General features: G+C 44.9%; 1 protein-coding gene and 1 long non-coding RNA gene across 4 annotated transcripts in view; one reads left to right on the forward strand and one right to left on the reverse strand.

Moving 5' to 3' along the window:
* TUBGCP5 (tubulin gamma complex associated protein 5) overlaps nucleotides 1-12931 on the forward strand; it is a 68144-nt gene that overhangs the window by 25264 nt on the left and 29949 nt on the right. For all 3 annotated transcript variants that reach the window (XR_008888585.1, XM_056555870.1, XM_056555869.1), the window contains exons 13-14: nucleotides 979-1244; nucleotides 6262-6460. Coding sequence is in view for 2 of the 3 variants with exons in the window: in XM_056555870.1 (XP_056411845.1) it covers nucleotides 979-1244; nucleotides 6262-6460 (465 nt within the window). In the remaining variant the exon portion in view is untranslated. The remainder of the gene's footprint in view (nucleotides 1-978; nucleotides 1245-6261; nucleotides 6461-12931) is intronic.
* LOC130355575 (uncharacterized) overlaps nucleotides 1-12931 on the reverse strand; it is a 63308-nt gene that overhangs the window by 10512 nt on the left and 39865 nt on the right. The window lies entirely within an intron of this gene.

Consider the following 12931-nt stretch of genomic DNA (forward strand, 5'->3'; position numbering starts at 1 on the left):
TTTATCAATTCATTTTACTATTGCTGTTGGTAACCTGTACTTTAACAATGTCACACTAGCTTGCTGTCTGGTTACAAGTTTGATCCGGTGTTACTAATACATCAATGTAACTGTGGGAAAAGGATCTATTTATACATCATTATGTGGGCCCACTGTTTATTCATATAAGTGGTCTTGCTTTCTGTAATACTACTTTCTACTGACAGAGCATATTTGGATATGGCAGGATATCATGCAACAATATAGTTTGGTTCATTTTGAGAGTGACAAACGTATATACATAGATCAATTGAGCTAAAGGGACTAGGTTCCGGGACCAGTTTATTTGATATTTATACATTTGGTTCACTCAAATCTCACTATACCTTGGAGCCACTTATTTATTTAGCTAGGGATAGCCATCCCTATCCATATAGCTATTTAGGGTTCCCCAGTGAGACAGTCAGCTCTTCTCCTATTTTTCCCTTATTGTAGGGTATATAGGAGTCAGCATAGACTAGGTTCCAGAGCGGGGCCGCCCTTATCGGGGCGAAAACTCCGCCTAGGTGTAGGTATAGAATAGGGTAAAGAGAGGGAGAGTGGCAGGTAGCGGCCAATCCATCCAAGCTGGCCTTTTACCCTCCTAGGTCCTTTCCCTCTTCTTCCCCACCTATACCCCACCCTTTATCTTGAGGTCATCTGTACTCTTGACAATATTTTTGCATTATTTACCTATCGATATTACTTGCATATAGGACTAATGGTATCTTTTGAGATCTATCATTGAGTTTATATAGACTCTTATTGAGTCTTCATCCCATTTTTTTCTTGTTTTTGATTGATGGTTTGGGGATGATTCCGTATGGTAATTTTACCAGTAGAAAGTTAGGAATTAACATACATTAATTCTTTTATACCTGATTTTATCTAAATATTTTATGTATTTTTTGTTTTGTAATTTGTAAAGGTGGTTTGAATTGTCCTTTTTTTCTCTTTTAGAAATAAAGATGTGCCTGTTAATCATAGGGACTTTTGGTATGCCACATACACTTTATATAGTGTCTCAGAAAAGACTGAGAATGAAGACAAAATGAGTGACAATGCCAGTGCCAGCTCAGGAAGTGACCAGGCTCCTGCCAGCAGGCAACACACCATGGTCTCTTTTCTTCGCCCTGTACTAAAGCAGATTATTATGGCTGGAAAGTCCATGCAACTGTTGAAGAACCTTAAGTGCAAAAGATCTAAGCAGCAAGACTCTTCAAGAGGTATGTGATTTAGGGTAAATTAGTAGTCAGTCATTTATTGGGTTGTCTGGGGAAGAAACGTTTATTACTTGTATTTAGATTATCTGTTGTGGCTCCACCCTTGGTGCCCAATTGAATCAGCAGCACATAAGTATACTCAGATGCCTGGATAAATAATGAAGAGGCCATTGCACTTTGTAGAGCATCACAGCCACTACATATTCTGATTTGTTGGGGTCCAGCTATTTTTTTCCCCAGAACATCCTTTTCATTTATGAACTACTAACCCCTTAAGGACCACGGGCGTACGGGTATGCCCTGACACCCTGGTACTTAAGGACCAAGGGCGTACCTGTACGCCCGTGGGAATTTCGGTCCGCGCCGTGCAGGGACTGGAGCTGGATGCCTGCTGAAATCATTCAGCAGGCATTCTGGGCAAATGCCTGGGGGGTTCAATTCAGATTTGCGGCGATTCCCGGCTGGTCTGGTCTCTGGTACCCAATCGCCTGGAAAATAGAGATGATCCGAGCTGTCAGAGACAGCTCTGATCGTCCTAAAGGATAGGAGCGAGGTGGCAGAGGTGCCACCTCCTCCTATCCCCTGCGATTGGCCGGTCAGGACTAACCGGTTAATCGCAGGGCAGGTGCGGGGGTTGACAGTTCATTTCCTCTGTTCTGCCCGCCCCTAGAAGTCTGGGCAGAGCAGGGAAAGATGGTGGTGATGACTGTGGGGACCAGTGTGGCGGGGGGCCGGCGGCAGATACTGATGACCGGCGGAGACAGGCGCAGACAGCTGGGGACCGGCACAGGCAAGTGGATGCAGCGGCGCCGGTGTCAGATGCAGCAGTGAAGATCGCCGTAAAGTGATCTTCACTGCTGCTTCTAGGTGTTTGAAATCTACAACTATAAGCATGCCCAGACAGCCTTTGGCTGTCTGGGCATGCTGGAAGTTGTAGTTTTGCAACATCTAGAGGGCCACATTTTGGAGACCACTGTGCAGTGGTCTCCAATCTGTGCCCTTCTAGATGTTGCAAAACTACAACTCTCAGCATGCCCAGACAGTCCAGGCATGCTGGGAGTTGTAGTTCTGCAACATCTGAAGGGCCACATGTTACAGAACTACAACTCCCTGAATGCCTGGACATTTTTGGCATGCTGGGAGCTGTAGTTTTGCAACATCTGTAGTGCTACAGTTTGGAGACTACTATACAGTGGTGTCCAAACTGTAGCCCTCCAGATTTTGCAACACTACAGTTCAAAGCATGCTGAGACTGTCCAGGCATGCTGGGAGTTGTAGTTCGGCAACATCTGGCCCTTCAGATGTTGCCAAACTACAACTCCCAGCATGTCTGGGCATGCTTGGAGTTGAAGTTTTACAACATCTGGAGGGCTACACTTTGGACACCACTATAAAGTGGTCTCCAAACTGTTCTCTTCCAGTTGTTGCATAACTAAAACTCCCAACATGCCCTTCGGATGTCTGAGCATGCTGGGAGTTATAGTTTTGCAACAGCTGGAGGTTTAAACACACACGGCCCCCGACTTCTATTCCAAACAAATTCTTTCTCTCTCTCTCCAAAAGCCAAATGTGACATTGTGTTGCGCCCGCAGTGCACTGGACGTCCACACATGGGATATTTCCATACTGGGGTTACAAATATGGGGGTTACAAATTTTGGGGGTCATTTTCTCCTATTACCCCTTGTAAAATGTAAGCATATCCTATTTTTTTTTTTTTTTTTTTTTTTTTAAGTGAGAATTTTTTTTTGTGAAATTTTTTTTTTTTTAAAACATTTTTTTTAGTGAAAAAAATAAAATAAAATTCATTTACACATCCGACTTTCACGAAAAGTTGTCAAACACCTGTGGGGTGTTAAGGCTCACTGGACCCCTTGTTCCGTTCCTTGAGGGGTGTAGTTTCCAAAATAGTATGCCATGTGGGGTATTTTTTGCTGTTCTGGCACCATAGGGGCTTCCTAAATGCGACATGCCCCCCCCCCAAAAAACATTTCAGAAAAACTCACTCTCCAAAATCCCATTGTCGCTCCTTCCCTTCTGAGCCCTCTAGTGCACCCACAGAGCACTTTACGTATGAGGCATTTCCTTACTCGAGAGAAATTGGGTTACAAATTTTAGGGAGATTTTTCTCCTTTTACCCCTTGTAAAAATTTGAAAGCTGGGTCTACAAGAACATGCGAGTGTAAAAAATGAAGATTTAGAATTTTCTCCTTCACTGTGCTGCTATTCCTGTAAAATACTTTGAGGGGTGCAGTTTTTATATTGTGGTCATTTATGGGGTATTTGTAATGTGAAAGCCATTCAAATCCACTTCAAGACTGAACTGGTCCCTGAAAAATTCAGATTTAGAAAATTTTGTGAAAAATTGGAAAATTGCTGCTGAACTTTGAAGCCCTCTGATGTCTTTCAAAAGTAAAAACATGTCAACTTTGATGCAAACAAAGTAGACATATTGTATATGTAAATCAATATATCATTTATTTTGGATGTCCATTTTCCTTATAAGCAGAGAGTTTCAAAATTTCAAAAAATAAAAAAATTTAAAATTTTTCATGAAATTTGGGAATTTTTCACCAAGAAATGATGCAAGTATCGACGAAAATTTACCACTGGCATAAAGTAGAATATGTCAAGAAAAAACAATATCTGAATCAGAATGAAAAGTAAAAGCATCCCAGAGTGCTTAAAGGGGCACTCCGGTGCTTAAACCTCTTATCCCCTATCCAAAGCTGGGGACCCCCGGTATCATGCACGCGGCACCCCGTTTGTAATCAGTGCCCGGAGCGTGTTCGCTCCGGGACTGATTACCGGCGGTGTGTGACGTCACACCTCCACCCCCGTGTGACGTCACGGTCCGCCCCTCAATGCAAGCCGATGGGAGGGGGGCGTGATAGCTATCACGCCCCCTCCCGTAGGCTTGCATTGAGGGGCGGAGCGTGACGTCACACGGGGGCGGAGGCGTGACGTCACACGCCGCCCGCCCTGCGGTCGACCATAATCAGACCCGGCGCAAACACGCTCCGGGCACTCATTACAAACGGGGTGCCACGTGCATGATCCCGGGGGTCCCCAGCGGCGGGACACCCGCGATCAGGCATCTTATCCCCTATCCTTTGGATAGGGGATAAGATGTTTAAGCACCGGAGTACCCCTTCAAAGTGACAGTGGTCAGATGTGCAAAAAATGCTCTGGTCCTTAACCCCTTAAGGACCAAGGACGTACCGGTACGTCCTTGGTCCTGCTCTTCTGATATAATGCGGGGTTACACAGTAACTCCGCGTCATATCATGGCGGGCCCGGCGTCATAGTGAAGCCGGGACCCGCCTCTAATAGCGCGCAGCGCCGCGCGCTATTAACCCTTTAGCCGCGCGCTCAAAGCTGAGCCGCGCGGCTAAAAGTGAACGTGAAAGTTCCCGGCTAGCTCAGTCGGGCTGTTCGGGATAGCCGCGGCTAATCGCGGCATCCCGAACAGCTGACAGGACAGCGGGAGGGCCCCTTCCTGCCTCCTCGCTGTCCGATCGCCGAATGACTGCTCAGTGCCTGAGATCCAGGCATGAGCAGTCATGCGGCAGAATCGTTGATCACTGGTTTCTTATGAGAAACCAGTGATCAATGATGAAGATCAGTGTGTGCAGTGTTATAGGTCCCTATGGGAGCTATAACACTGCAAAAAAAAAAAGTGAAAAAAAAAGTGAATAAAGATCATTTAACTCCTCCTCTATTAAAAGTTTGAATCACCCCCCTTTTCCAATAAAAAAAAAAAAACACAGTGTAAATAAAAATAAAAATAAACATATGTGGTATCACCGCGTGTGGAAATGTCCGAATTATAAAAATATATCATTAATTAAACCGCTCGGTCAATGGCGTGCGCGCAAAAAAATTCCAAAGTCCAAAATAGTGCATTTTTGGTCACTTTTTATATCATTTAAAAATGAATAAAAAGTGATCAATAAGTCCTATCAATGCAAAAATGGTACAGTTAAAAACTTCAGATCACGGCGCAAAAAATGAGCGCTCATACCGCCCCATACACGGAAAAATAAAAAAGTTATAGGGGTCAGAAGATGACAATTTTAAACGTATTAATTTTCCTGCATGTAGTTATGATTTTTTCCAGAAGTCCGACAAAATCAAACCTATATAAGTAGGGTATCATTTTAATCGTATGGACCTACAGAATACATATCAGGTGTCATTTTTACCGAAAAATGTACTACGTAGAAACGGAAGCCCCCAAAAGTTACAAAACAGCGTTTTTTTTTCAATTTTGTCGCACAATGATTTTTTTTCCCGCTTCACCATAGATTTTTGGGCAAAATGACTGACGTCATTACAAAGTAGAATTGGTGGCGCAAAAAATAAGCCATCATATGGATTTTTAGGTGTAAATTTGAAAGAGTTATGATTTTTTAAAGGCAAGGAGCAAAAAACGAAAATGCAAAAACGGAAAAACCTCCGGTCCTTAAGGGGTTAAGGTGAAAATGGGCTTGGTCCTTTAAAAGGTTAAAGAGTACCTGTCACCAAACTAAACTTTTAATATATTGTTCATTATGTAATTATAAGACCCTTTGCTATTTACTTGCTGTTAAAATTCTCAACCTTTTTATATGTTTTTAATGTGATTGAAAAAATGGCCACTAGGTGGCTCTGTTCTGTTCCCTGCGCAAGTCAAACAGTTCGTTTGGTTTTATCCCGGCCTGGAAGGAGACCAAACTCAGGAAGTGCATGCACAGCTCTTGCAGGCTTCAGTTACATTGTGCCTGCTAAGGAAGGCTCACTTTTTACTGCCTGGAGCTCACACAATGAGAGCAAGGTGAAAGGTATGATACAGAGCTTTTAAAAGCTCGTAAAAAAATTTTTTGAGGGCAGAAGGGGTGTTAGGAGTAGTTAGGGAATATATTCTGAGTTAGTTTAGAAAATATGGCTTGCTGGCAGGTACTCTTTTACATATGTACTCATCAAGAGCAAAATAATCTGAATGACAATGTATATATATTGTATATTTTCACATGAAACAGATGCAGATAGGAAAAGTTTGTACACCCTCTTCCTCGAGTCTGTGCAGTTGAGACTTCAGCATGGCAAAGATTCAGGACCTGACAGCATTACAGAACAGCAGGTGAACAAGCAGAGTCTAATAAAGATGCAGTCAATAGTGGCTAAGCACCTGGAACTGAATGATGTACATGATCCTTTACTGGCCATCAACTTTGCAAGGTAAAGGACAATATTTAGACAAAACAGGTCACTTTTTTTTAAAGGTTTTGTTTTCGTGCTGTTTATTGTGTGCTAAAAATAGCATGTTGTATAGGTCAGTATGATTATACCATATTTATTTCTCGGTTGCTTCAGTGGGGGAGACTGGAGGCCATGGGTATTATGCTGCTGACACTAGGCAAAAGAAAAGTCTGCTCCTCCCAGCAGGATATACCTGCCCACAGGCACAGAGCTAATCTGTTTTAGCTTAGTGTCAGTAGGAGGCAGACACAGGTCTGGAGCTCTCTCCAGACTGGTCTTTTCTTTTATTATTTTCTAGTTCAATATGTCTTGTTAGGTTCCTTTTCCGTTACGTGCTCCCTTTCATTGAGGGAGTATAGTAGTCTTGCCACCTACTACCATTGCCTACATTTGCTAATGCGGTCATTGCATTTCTCCTTTTCTAGCCGCCGTATTGATGTTCTTAGGCAATCCCTCCTATGGCGAGTTCAGCCATCTTGTTATCCCTTCAGTTGCCATCCTCGGGTAGCTTGGTGGGCTGCTTGTTTTCAGCCATTCCACTTCTCTTTCCTAGAGGGAGTTCGGCAGGTCTTGTATGGTTCCTGTTTGTGTTCTTGCGGCCGTCATCGTTTGGCCTCCTAGTCTAGTATGGTTTATGTCTTGGTTCCTATTCTTCCTCTCCCATCCATCTAACTCCCCGTTGGTGGAGTACTGCGGGATTTGGCATAGTTACAGCTGTTGCTGTGCTGGGGTTCACCTTGCCTTTCTTGGCACTTCTAGGGTGGTTCCCATCTTGCCACCCTTCCGCCTCCCCTTCTTTTTTTCAGGTGGGGTGCTGGCGATCCCGATGTGGTTCTTAATCTGTTTACCCTATCACTCAGGTAACACTCTCCTTTGGGGGAGCTCTTGCTTCTTACTTGGAGTGTCCTAAGACCCTCCTCCTTGTGGCTCTTCTGGCCAGGCTTCCTGAGGTTCTCCGGCTGTCTCGATGGTGGCATGTCATTCCTCCCTCTGGGTGTGTGTCTGTTCCGTGCTTGGACGACTGTCTTGGTGGGCGTCCAGAACATGTCTTCTGTTGTTACGTCTTCCTGCTTCAGCTGGACTGACACCATGGCTGGGTCCCCTCTGTCTCCCTCTCTGTAACTGTTTTTCTGGGCTGCTTCCTTACAGAGTCATCCAGTCTGTTATGACCATTTGGATTCGCTGCTTGTTTGGCCTTGTCTGTCCTCTCGTTCCTCGTATCTGTGGGAGCTTGGCAGTGCGGGAAGCTCACTCCTTCCTTGGAGGTCCCAGACTCTCTCATACTCTCTCCCCCGATATTCTGCCTTTTCAGCACCTTACTGTCTTCCAGGTGGCTGTTACAGTTGCTGTCTCCGGTGTGGTTTCCCTGTGTTGTCTCTAGCCTAGCGGGGTTCCTATTCTGGCCCCCTCTGCTGTTACCTACGGGAGACTGTCTGGGGGGTTTTTTTCCACCCGGTTTCTCGCAGGCTAGCCCTGAGCCTGTGGTTTTTGTACCTGGGCCTCTCGGTTTGGGTGGTCGTCGGTGGGCTCCATGCCCTAGCCTTCTTCCGGGCCAGTTCGTTCGGGCCTGGATGTGGATCTTGCTCTGTATCTCTCTCTCTTCTTTGCCAGCAGCTTCTGGATTGCATCCTTCTGAGTTTTTGCCCTCTGGGTGTGCTCAGCTGCCTTCTTCCTATCTTCCTCCTTGGCTTCAGCCAGCTGTTGCAGCAGGCCGCCTGGTAGGGCTCTCTATTCCTGCCTTCCAGCTCATTTCTATCCTGGGAGCTGGCGTTATCTCGCCACGTTCTCTTGCTTAGGAGAATCTCTGATTGGGGTTCTCTTGTTGCTTTCTCTTCCTCGTTTTGGCCAGGCCCCGTTGGTCCTGCACATTATGTATTTTTTTAGTAGGTGGTTTCTGCTCCTGCCAGGTTATATTTGGCCCGGTAGGCCTCCGGGGCGGCCATTTAGTTCCGTTTTTAGTCAATTGTCAGACCCCAGTCTCTGCACGATTCCCCGCCTTTTGGGTCCTTGCTCAGCCCTCATGTTTTCTGGGGGTTTCCGGGTGGTTGTTTTCCAGATTCCTTTGGGTCTCGTTCACTTTCTTCTGCGAAGAGAGAGTGCTCAGTCTCTGGCCTCATCTGCCCTTTTCTGGTGTTTTTTTTTTCCCACCCCAGTTACTGCTTTGGTACATCCCATGGTCTCATGTGTCCCCCCCCCCAATGAAGTGACCTAGAAAAGGAGATTTTTATTTTTTATTTGTGCTCCCCTTAAAATCTTTCTCGTAGCCTTCATTGGGGGACACAGCACCCACCCATTTATGGGTGATGTGGTCGGTTGCCTGTTGTTCCTTTCTGTTGTCCTTCGGACTTATCATCTTTGTTGTATGGCTTCTCCTATTGCTTTGTGACACAACTGATTAGCTCTGTGCTTGTGGGTGGGTGTATTCTGCAGGGAGGAGGCTCCTAGTGGCAGCAGCATAATACCCATAGTCTCCTTTGTCCACCAATGAAGGCTACGAGATTTTTTGGTGAGTACAAAAAAAATCTCCTTATTTCTATGGCTAGCTGCTGTTAGTACTATTTTGGGGTACATACGACTTGACTTACTGATCAGTTTACACTGTTCAATGTATGCAATCCTTGAACAGCAGTTTGAGGGTGCATATTGTTGTGCGAGATGTGTGCTAGTTATTCTAGATCCTGGATCTAGAGGAGCGACTGGCAACATTGAGAAGCACTGACAACATGGAGAGGAGTCTCCTGCTCACTGAGCTAGTACTCTCCGGGGTAGAGGTGGGGGAGGATAGTGGGTCAGAGGTTCAGGAAATGTCAGGCAGTTAGCTGGGTTACAGTTAGAAAACGGGGTAGAGGGAAAAGGGTCAGGGAGGCTAGTCCTTAACTGACAGACCCCAACAAGTTTGCCCTGTTGGCGGATGAGGGGGATGCCATTTCAGAGCTAGAAGTACTGCAGCAGGACTCTGCCTCTGACTGCCAGGGGAGTGTCTGCTCCAGTAAAAAGGGAAGGAGGAGTGCAGGGCAAGCTAGACAGGTACTGGTAGTGGGGGACTCAATTATTAGGGGGACAGACAGGGCGATCTGTCACAAAGACCGGCATCGCCGAACAGTGTGTTGTCTTCCTGGCACTCGAGTTCGGCACATCGCGGATCGGCTTGACAGGTTGCTGGGTGGGGCTGGAGAGGACCCAGCAGTCATGGTACATATTGGCACCAATGACAAAGTAAGAGGTAGGTGGAGTGTCCTTTAAAAATGATTTCAGGGACTTAGGCTGCAAGCTTAAGGCAAGGACCTCCAAGGTAATATTTTCTAAAATATTTGGGTTTGGGTTCATGGAGAACTGGGCTGACTTCGCTGTCGGTTACCAGCTCTACCATAGGGACGGGCTGCACCTCACTGGGGATGGTGCAGCTGTATTCCGGGAGAAGATGGCTAGAAGGGTGGAGGTGTGTATAAACTTGGGACTGGGGGGGGGGGGGGGGGGGGGGGGGAACCTATAACATAGAGAGGGATGACAGTGTAGATAGAGAGGGGGGACTTAGTAATGTACCTGGGGGGGGGGGGTTAGAATAGTTAATACGGATAGGCTTCATAGAAAAACATACACCATTGAATTGCATGATGACTAATGACAGAAGTCTGTCCAATAAAACTGTTGAACTGAAGTGGTTGATGTCTGAGGAAAATTATGACATAGCGGGTATAACAGAGACTTGGTTGGATGATACCTGTAACTGGGCGGTCAACATACAGGGTTATAGTCTATTCAGGAAGGATCGGACAAAACTGAATGGGGGAGGAGTTTGACTGTATGTGAAATCAAGTCTGAAGGCCGCACTGCGGGAGGATATATGGGAGGGGGACGAAAATGTGGAGGCATTATGGGTAGAAATACTGTATTTATCGGCGTATAACACGCACTGGTGTATAACACGCACCCCCATTTTAATAAAGAAATTTAAGTTAAAAAAAAAAATTACATATAAGATAAATGACAGACTAAATGCCATATCATCCCTCTAACTTTGATTTTGCCTGAACTTCAGTTTGGTCCCCCCTTCCAGTGCCACATCATTCCTCCCCTTTTATCGGCCCCTGTGCCACATTTACACCCATCCCCCCCCCCCCCTTACCCTCTCATCATTCCCCCACTGTCTCATCATTCCCCCACTGTCTCATCATTCCCCCACTGTCTCATCATGGCCCCACTGTCTCATCATGGCCCCACTGTCTCATCATGGCCCCACTGTCTCATCATGGCCCCACTGTCTCATCATGGGCCCCCCTGCTCGTCATGGCCCCCCTGCTCGTCATGGCCCCCCTGCTCGTCATGGCCCCCCTGCGCGTCATGGCCCCCCTGCTAATCATGGCCCCCCTGCTCCTCATGCCCTTTCTCCCCCTGTTTTTGAGATATATAATTTTTATTTTTATTTTTCCTCATCTTCCTTACCTAGCCGCTCCGGTGTCTGTCTTGCGGGCTGCGGTCAGTGAAGCAGGATGAGTGACGCTGCACAGCGTCTGGGACGTCACTCATCATTCGCTGCAGCCGCCGCTGGTCAGTGTGGCCGCAGCAAACGCAGCCATTAGAATAGTCACAGCGGCAGCACCATTGAATGAGTAATGTCCCTGATTGCTAGCTGCGCTGCACAATCAGGGACGTCACTCATTCAATGGTGCTGCCGCTGTGACTATTCTAATGGCTGCGGTTGCTGCGACCACACTGACCAACGGCGGCTGCAGCAAATGATGAGTGACGTCCCAGACGCTGTGCAGCCGGCAGAGGACGTCACTCATCCTGCTTCTCTGACCGCAGCCGGCAAGACCAGACACCGGACTTGGCCTGCCGAGCGTGGCTAGGTAAGGAAGATAAAAAAAAAATTCATACAATAAAAAAGAGGGGGGGAAGGGGAGAAAATTTTTAAGAAAAAAACAAAGCGGGAGCCGCGTGCTGGTCACTGATTTAAAGTGGCCACGGCCAGGCTGCTAATCCTTAACAAGCAGACGCTGCTGCGGCCACTTTAAACCAGTGACAAAAAGATTTATCGGCGTATAACACGCAGGCAGACTTTTTGCCTTGAATTTAAGTTTTAAAACTGCGTGTTATATGCCGATAAATACGGTATCTTATTTCAAGCCTTGTTTTTATTATTTTGTAACTATTTAACACTGGACACTATTATGGACATTTACCAACGGGTTTAGTCAGGTTTTCTTTACTATAATTGTCGCAACTGCGACTACGCGATTTTTCGTGCAACATTTTGACTGGAAAGCGAGAAAAGCAAGTTTTCCAAAAATTAACTACGTAGTAATAATTTTAAAATGGACTACGGGTAGTCAAGTATTTATTAACTGCGACAGTCGCAACTGCGCAAAAAAAAAGTCGCAACAGGGTTAAATATTGACTAAATTTACTCCAGCTCAAACATGGAGCAGAAAAAGCTACTACCAAAGTAAAAAAGGAAAAATTGCTTACGTGAAAATTATCAACAGGCTGAAACCAGTTGATAAATAAGTCACACATAAGCAAAAAAAAAGTAAGGAAAAAATTCCCAAAAAAAAAAAAGGATACATAAGCAAACATTGATTAATGTCCCTCTATATTTTCTTATGAGTACTCTTAATTATGTATGTGGATTTGCACTATGTTTTGCACTTTATTCATTTTTTTGATCATATTGCACTTTATTAATATGAATGGATTTTATTGGATGTATTGTTTGATGGGGCATATATTCCTTCCATTTGATAATTGTCACTATGCTTGAAAAAGGCTCTAATGTTGAGCTGAAACGTTGCTGTCTGTTAAATGTGGTGAATAAATTCACATTTTTTTTTAACTTTGGAGTGCTGCACCATCACTGGTTGGACTATATATATATATATATATATATATATATATATATATATATATATATATATATATATATATATATAATATATATCAGCAAAGAAGATAGTCCGGCACAGAACTGTAGTATGCAGGTAAAAACTCAGAACTTTATTTCAGCATAACGCAGTACACAGAAGCCTGACGCGTTTCGCACCGGAGTGCTTAGTCGTAGGTAACAAGTAACCACAATGAACGTCTTAAAATACACAAGATAGCGGTCACATGACCATACACATCATAAAATCATTCTCATACAAGACATGGCGCTGGAGTATCGGGTTGGGAAACACCAATTTATAATATTCTCCACATTCACACATACATATATATAGATCTTTTATTGTTACACCCCTTGCATCAAATTAGCATCATACACACTCACTTTCATCCTTTGCACAATTGCACTTTACCCAGTGTATTGGCTATTCAGGTTTTTGTCTGTTCAAAATATTCCAAAAACCTTGTATTTTTTAGGTTATACGTACCGTATTTATCGCGTATAACACGCACTTTTTAGGCTAAAATTTTTTAGCCTAAAGTCTATGTGCGTGTTATACGCCGATA

Source organism: Hyla sarda, chromosome 2 (assembly GCF_029499605.1).
Source record: "Hyla sarda isolate aHylSar1 chromosome 2, aHylSar1.hap1, whole genome shotgun sequence".
NCBI classification, from domain to species: domain Eukaryota; kingdom Metazoa; phylum Chordata; class Amphibia; order Anura; family Hylidae; genus Hyla; species Hyla sarda.